The sequence below is a fragment of the Oncorhynchus kisutch genome, linkage group LG21 (assembly GCF_002021735.2).
Source record: "Oncorhynchus kisutch isolate 150728-3 linkage group LG21, Okis_V2, whole genome shotgun sequence".
NCBI classification, from domain to species: domain Eukaryota; kingdom Metazoa; phylum Chordata; class Actinopteri; order Salmoniformes; family Salmonidae; genus Oncorhynchus; species Oncorhynchus kisutch.
Window position 1 is genome coordinate 41,013,374 of NC_034194.2, and position 7,224 is coordinate 41,020,597.

The 7,224-nt window shown below is 46.5% G+C and overlaps 2 protein-coding genes across 2 annotated transcripts; both read right to left on the bottom strand.

Annotated features, from left to right (window-relative positions):
* Positions 1 to 1,169: 1,169 nt before the first annotated feature.
* LOC116356152 (probable endo-1,3(4)-beta-glucanase An02g00850) lies at positions 1,170 to 3,061 on the bottom strand. The gene is made up of 3 exons (XM_031800101.1): positions 2,559 to 3,061; positions 2,413 to 2,468; positions 1,170 to 2,314 (listed from the first exon to the last, which is right to left on the bottom strand). Exons 1-3 carry the CDS (start codon positions 2,585 to 2,587, stop codon positions 1,512 to 1,514), a joined length of 888 nt encoding a protein of 295 aa, XP_031655961.1. The 5' UTR covers positions 2,588 to 3,061; the 3' UTR covers positions 1,170 to 1,511.
* A 2,093-nt stretch (positions 3,062 to 5,154) lies between these two features.
* On the bottom strand, positions 5,155 to 6,785 carry LOC116356159 (proline-rich protein 4-like). Its single transcript, XM_031800106.1, has 3 exons — positions 6,656 to 6,785; positions 6,510 to 6,565; positions 5,155 to 6,419 (listed from the first exon to the last, which is right to left on the bottom strand). The coding sequence occupies exon 3, from the start codon at positions 6,291 to 6,293 to the stop codon at positions 5,706 to 5,708; it is 588 nt and encodes a 195-aa protein (XP_031655966.1). The 5' UTR covers positions 6,294 to 6,419; positions 6,510 to 6,565; positions 6,656 to 6,785; the 3' UTR covers positions 5,155 to 5,705.
* Between the last annotated feature and the right edge of the window lie 439 nt (positions 6,786 to 7,224).

Genomic DNA, 7,224 nt, shown 5'->3' on the forward strand with positions numbered 1-7,224 from the left:
CACCATCCATACTGCTCGTTCTATGCGTGATTTCCTGCAAGACAGGAATGTCAGTGTTCTGCCATTGCCAGCAAAGAGGTCGGAACTCAATCCCATTGAGCACGTCTAGGACCTGTTGGATCGGAGGGTGAGGACCATTCCCCCCAGAAATGTCTGGGAACTTGCAGGTGCCTTGCTGGACGAGTGGGGTAATATCTCACAGCAAGAACTGGCAAATCTGGTGCAGTGCATGAGATGCACTGCAGTTCTTAATACATCTGGTGTCCACAACAGATAGTTACTTTTGACCCCCCCTTTGTTCCTGGACACATTATTCCATTTGTTAGTCACATGTTTGTGGAACTTGTTCAGTTTGTTGTTGAATCTTATGTTCATACACATTTTTGTCCATCAAGTTTGCTGAAAATTACAAAGCTGACAGTGAGGATGTTTTTTTCCCCCTGAGGTTAGTTGCTTGACAGTCCTAAAATGTCAGAACGCTAAGTGTTTCTTGAAATTGTTGGAAACCTTGATACCAAAAAAAGCAAGTCACCAGCCAGGCTTAAGAACAAATTCATATTTATGTCTCTAGATGTTGTACAAAGTGAGAGCTTAAGAACCCCTTTATAAAATCTATTGAAGTTCCTGTCAGGGGCTTCTGCGAGTGCAACCTCATTGTGGTCAGGTAGAAATGGATTGTGCAGAAGACCACATTGAGAGTTGACATAAGGAATGTCTGAACGACTTCAAGTGGAGTACTTTTCACAGCTGAAATAAATGAACGCATATGAGTGCATCCATGTGTCTGGCCAGACCAACATTGTAGAACAGTCAGAATGTATCAAGTTGATTTAATGTTTCTGAATAAGGTCAAGGAGAAACTTCAGCGTCCCTGGGACAGGTTAGTGACAGGTAATGGGACGATGAGTTACACTGCATTCACATTCTTTAGGCATTGGTGGAAAAAGGCAGATTACTGTAAAGCAAACAGCCTACACTAAGGGACAGGTAGTGTATGAACATATGAGGGAGCTCTGACAAGTTAGAAAACTTTAGAACAAACTACCAGAAACAAATCTGTTTAGACAAGTGTATAACAAAAACGCAAATTCCCTTTTACTCCAGGCCCACAGTCTGTTACCAAACAGCAAGCACATGGTAGGCAGAAGAGATTATATTTTAAGGACAAGGTTTTTTGAAAGTCAAATGGTTTATTGAGCAAATCATGCAAGAGTAGCAGGAACACCAGGCTAAATCAAAAGCATAACCGTAGAACCTAAAAGTGTGTCAGCAATATCGCTACATACAGAAGTCAATTTAGTCGTATGTTTATAAAAACGATTCATAACATTGTATCATCCACCTCTGTATACAATTTGCATGACGATGTACAAGTGAAGGAGATCCTCATTTCAAACAAGTGCATTAGTTCACACATTTCCCCACCTCAGTTACTGTGCCTCTTGCAGAAAAGGGTAAAGGTAACAGGGATAAGACGATTAAAGAGTTGGCCAAACCAAATTATGATCTCCCTAGTTGAGTGGTCGGGCCGTCTGTTCAAGGCTTGTCGCTTCTGCTGAGGCGCCGGGGCCTGCCGCTTCTGCTGAGGCGCCGGGGCCTGTTGCTTCCGCTGAGGCGCCGGGGCCGGACGCTACCACTGAGGCGCCGGGGCCGGACGCTACCACTGAGGCGCCGGGGCCGGACTTTACACTTGACATGGCATTGTGGCCAGTAGCTTCTGCTGACGTGGCATTGTGGCCAGTAGCTTCTGCTGACGTGACATTGTGGCCAGTAGCTTCTGCTGACGAGGCGCGGGGGCCTGTCGCTTCTGCTGAGGCGCCGGGGCCTGTCGCTACTGCTGAGGCGCCGGGGCCGGACGCTACTGCTGAGGCGCCGGGGCCTGTTGCTTCTGCTGAGGCGCCGGGGCCTGTTGCTTCTGCTGAGGCGCCGGGGCCTGTTGCTTCTGCTGAGGCGCCGGGGCCTGTTGCTTCTGCTGAGGCGCCGGGGCCGGACGCTACCGCTGAGGCGCCGGGGCCTGTTGCTTCTGCTGAGGCGCCGGGGCCTGTTGCTTCTACTGAGGCGCCGGGGCCGGACTTTACACTTGACATGGCATTGTGGCCAGTAGCTTCTGCTGACGTGGCATTGTGGCCAGTAGCTTCTGCTGACGTGGCATTGTGGCCAGTAGCTTCTGCTGACGTGGCATTGTGGCCAGTAGCTTCTGCTGACGTGGCATTGTGGCCAGTAGCTTTAGCATTTGGACCAGACACCACACTTGCTTGGGCATAGGATCCAGTTGGTTCAGGTCCAGTGTAGGCAGGATGCCCATGAGCGTTACCTAGGAAACAAAGAAAACATTGTGGTAAAATGCCAGCCTTCATTTGGATCGGAACTAGACCTGCGATTTGACCTGAATTAGTGTAAAGCAAAACGCACCTTTAAGTGTAAAACAAGTTATCCCTCCAATTAGCAGGCAACAAATCCAAGAAACACTACAAAACAGTCAGACAGTTAAACATAAATAACCAGTGAACACTTTAAGACATGGTAAACCAACCAGATGAACGCATTGAAAAACTAACCTCAAAGAGAGTCCAAAAGTCACAGCCATTTTAGTGATCAAAACCACAACAGTATTCAAGAACTAATTCTCGACAGCCTGCCAGAATATCCCGGTTGCTATTTCTAACAGCTGTTTTGGTTGCACCTCATAAAGGAATCCCAGACCCTTCTACCCTGGCTGGCTAATTATGTACAGCTGTCAGCCAATGAACTTCATTTCCATTGGTTCAATTTCCCAAATGTGATTAGGTGCAGTCATCCGTTGCCGTATGGTGAACAACAGAGGGAGAATTGGACGACAAAAGAAAGAGACCAAATTCAGTTCAACAACTTACAAAAAAACAGACAATTGATGAACGCATATTACATTTCATACATGTTCAGTCGTCTGTAGCTGCCAAATTCTGATCTTTTTCCCACTAATTGGTCTTTTCACCAATCAGGTCAGCCGTTTTGCCAGCAATTGTGATTGCGTCCAAACAGACTTCAGCCACTTTCCAAAGCTTAGATGTTGCTGAAGTCTGCCAGATCTTACATCGCCTTGATAGGTATTTTAAGTATCAGCTAACCACATCATATGTCAGAGGATGACACAGTTGATGTTGTGGCACGCAACCATTGGTTGTTGCGTTGCCTCACTTTAGCTGTAGAAACTGACCTATTGCTGTGTTACACAGGGAGCCCAATTCTAATCTTTTTTCCAATTATTAATGTTTTGAGCAATCACATCAGATCTTTTCACATCAGATCTTAGTCAAAAGACTAATTAGTGAAAAAAAAATATCAGAATTGGGATGCCTTGGTAATGCAGCCTATGAGGGAGTTCTACTAACCTGAACCGCAGTGCACCGGTCTACGGAAGGTGATGTGAAAAGGCAAAAGCAGTGAGGGAGAAGCGCTCTTCTCAAATCGTACAGTTAGTGGTGTAATGGAGGATATACGCAGGTGTACCACTTTGTTTTCAATGGACATTTCGTGTACTCAATTCTTAACCCCCACTGATGTGTATCAAAGTAGTATAGTGGAGGTATATGCTGTATCAATTCATAAGGCTGATGGAACAGATCAGAATGTTAGGATCCAAATGTTGAAAAATGAGTATTTCTTCACATTTTAAGTGCATTAATGTGCACACGGTGGTAGGCCTATTCAGAATGTTCCAAAATGCACACCGCACCAGAGCAGGCTGGTGGGAGGATTATCTCAGATTATCAGCAATACCACAAGGTATGACTCCAAACACCCAGAAAAGGCTACTCTCCTTGATGTCACCCTCACAAATAATCCTGATAGGTATCAGTCTGGTGTTTTCTGTAATGACCTTAGTGATCACCGTTTTCGTAATGGCTGCTCTGTGAAACGACCTGTCCTGATTTGTCATAGACGCTTGCTAAAAAACTTTCATGAGCAAGCCTTCCTTCATGAACTGGCCTCTGTAAAATGGTATAGAATCAGCTTGATCCCCTCTGTTGAAGATGCTTTTTTGATATTTTCAGTGATATTGTTAACATAACAAGTGCCGTCAGATCAGTAGGCTAGTTTTTGTTTTTATTTTTTAATTATACCTTTATTTAACCAGGTAGGCTAGTTGAGAATAAGATCTCATTTAAAACTACGACCTGGTCAAGATAAAGCAAAGCAGTTCGTCACATACAACACAGAGTTACACATCTAATAAACAAACATACAGAATAATACAGTAGAAAAAATAAATATATATATATAGTGTGTGCAAATGAGGTAAGATTAGGGAGGTAAGGCAATAAAATAGGCCATAGTGGCGAGGTAATTATGATATAGCAATTAAACACTGGAGTGATAGATGTGCAGAAGATGAATGAGATACTGGGGTGCAAAGGAGCAAAATAAATAAATGAATACAGTTCGGGGATGAGGTAGATGGATGGGTTATTTACAGATGGGCTATGTACAGGTGCAATGATCTGTGAGCTGCTCTGACAGCTGGTGCTTGAAGTTAGTGAGGGAGATAAAGAGTCTCCAGCTCCAGCGATTTTTGCAGTTCGTTCCAGTTATTGGCAGCAGAGAACTGGAATGAAAGGTGGCCAAAGGAGGAATTGGCTTTGGGGGTTACCAGTGAAATATACCTGCTGGAGCGCGTGCTGCTACAGTGACCAGTGAACTGAGATAAGGCGGGGCTTTACCTAGCAACGGCAATTTACATATGTTAATGCATTAGTGTGTTTGTGCATCTGTTACACATACACACAACCAGTAGTTCACATGGGGGAGAGGCGTTGTGCCGTGAGGGGTTCCTTTGTTTTTTTAATCCCGGTTAGCTGGTCTCTTGCGCTATATGGAAGGGAGTTCCAGCCAATCATGGCTCTATAACACTGTGCGTTTCATTTGTTCTTGATTTGGGGACTGTGAAAAGACCCCTGGTGGCATAACTGGTGGGTTAAGTGTGTGCATGTTGACTATGCAAACAATGAGGAATTAAAAGAAATGCAGTCAACCTTTCCTCAACTACCAGAAACAAAGGTAAACAAATGAGTTTGCACAAGTGGTGTGATCCACAATCCCTTTTCCTCCAGACCCAGTCTGTCCCTAATCAGCAAACATATGGTAGGCAGAAGAGAAACCCACATTTAAAGAGAAGGCATTTTGGAAGTCAAATTGTTTATTGAACAAATCATGTAAGAGTAGCAGGAACACCAGGCCAAATCAAAATCATAACCGTACAACCTAAGTGTCAGCAATAGTGGCCAAATCAGAGGTACATTTTTGTCGTATGGTGAAGGAGTTCCTCATTTCAAACAAGCGCATTAGTTTGCATAATTCCTCACCTCAATTACCTTTGCCCTTTTCTTCAAATGGAGGCACAGTAACAGGAGAAAGACGATTAAGGAGTTGGGCAAACCAAATTATGATCTCCCTATCTAGCTTGTTGAGGGGTCGGGCCGTCTGTGCAAGGCCGGCCGCTTCTGCAGAGGTATGTTTGGCAGTTGCTTCAGCAGAGGCGCGGGGGCCGGCGGCCGCTACTGCAGAGGTATGGCTGGCAGTTGCTTCAGCAGAGGCGCGGGGGCCTGCGGCCGCTTGTGCAGAGGTATGGCTGGCAGTTGCTTCAGCTGAGGCGCGGGGGCCGACGGCGGCTTCTGCAGAGGTATGGCTGGCAGTTGCTTCAGCTGAGGCGCGGGGGCCGGCGGCCGCTACTGCAGAGGTATGGCTGGCAGTTGCTTCAGCAGAGGCGCGGGGGCCTGCGGCCGCTTGTGCAGAGGTATGGCTGGCAGTTGCTTCAGCTGAGGCGCGGGGGCCGACGGCGGCTTCTGCAGAGGTATGGCTGGCAGTTGCTTCAGCTGAGGCGCGGGGGCCGACAGTGGCTTCAACAGAGGTATGTTTGGCAGTTGCTTCAGCAGAGGCGCGGGGGCCAGCCGCTTGTGCAGAGGTATGGCTGGCAGTTGCTTCAGCTGAGGCGCGGGGGCCAGCCGCTTCTGCAGAGGTATGGCTGGCAGTTGCTTGAGCTGAGGCGCGGGGTTCGACGGCCGCTTCTGCAGAGGTATGTTTGGCAGTTGCTTCAGCAGAGGCGCGGGGGCCAGCCGCTTCTGCAGAGGTATGGCTGGCAGTTGCTTCAGCTGAGGCGCGGGGGCCTGTGGCCGCTTCTGCAGAGGTATGGCTGGCAGTTGCTTCAGCTGAGGCGCGGGGGCCAGCCGCTTCTGCAGAGGTATGGCTGGCAGTTGCTTCAGCTGAGGCGCGGGGGCCAGCCGCTTCTGCAGAGGCATGGTTGGCAGTTGCGGCATTTGGACCCTGCGTCACACTTGCCAGGCTATTGTAGCCAGTAGCTTTAGCATTTGGACCAGACACCACACTTGCTTGGGATCCAGTTGGTTCAGGTCCAGTGCAGGCAGGATGCCCATAAGCGTCACCTAGGAAACAAAGAAAACATTGTGGTAAAATTCCAGCCTTAAGCCATTGGAACTAGACTGTGATTTAAATTACTTTGAACCAAAACGCACCTTGAAGGGTAAAGCACGTTATCCCTCCAATTAGCAGGCAACAAATCCAAGAAACACTATAAAACATTCAGACAGTTAAACATAAATAAACAGTAAACACTTTAAGACAAGGTAAACCAATCAGATGAATACATTGAAAAACTAACCTCAAAGAGAGTCCAAAAGTCACAGCCATTTTAGTGATCAAAACCACAACAGAATTCAAGAACTAATTCTCGACAGCCTGCCAGAATATCCCTGTTGCAATGTCTAACAGCTGTTTTGGTTGCACCTCATAAAGGAATCCCAGACCCTTCTTACCTGAATGGCTAATTATGTACAGGTGTCAACCAATGAACTTAATTTCAATTGGTTGGCCACATTATGACTGACTTGTGACTGAATGAATGCTCATAATTCTGAGTTTTTTAACTCCGCTGTTCTGGGGAAGAAATTACGAGTCCTCACTGTCCGAGACAGAGTACAAATGCATCTGACACCGAGACAAGACTGAGACACTGAATATGTGGTTTCGAGACCTGACTCGAGACAGAGACCAAAAGGTAAAATAAATAAACATACAGTGCCTTGCGAAAGTATTTGGCCCCCTTGAACTTTGCGACCTTTTGCCACATTTCAGGCTTCAAACATAAAGATATATAACTGTATTTTTTGTGAAGAATCAACAACAAGTGGGACACAATCATGAAGTGGAACGACATTTATTGGATATTTC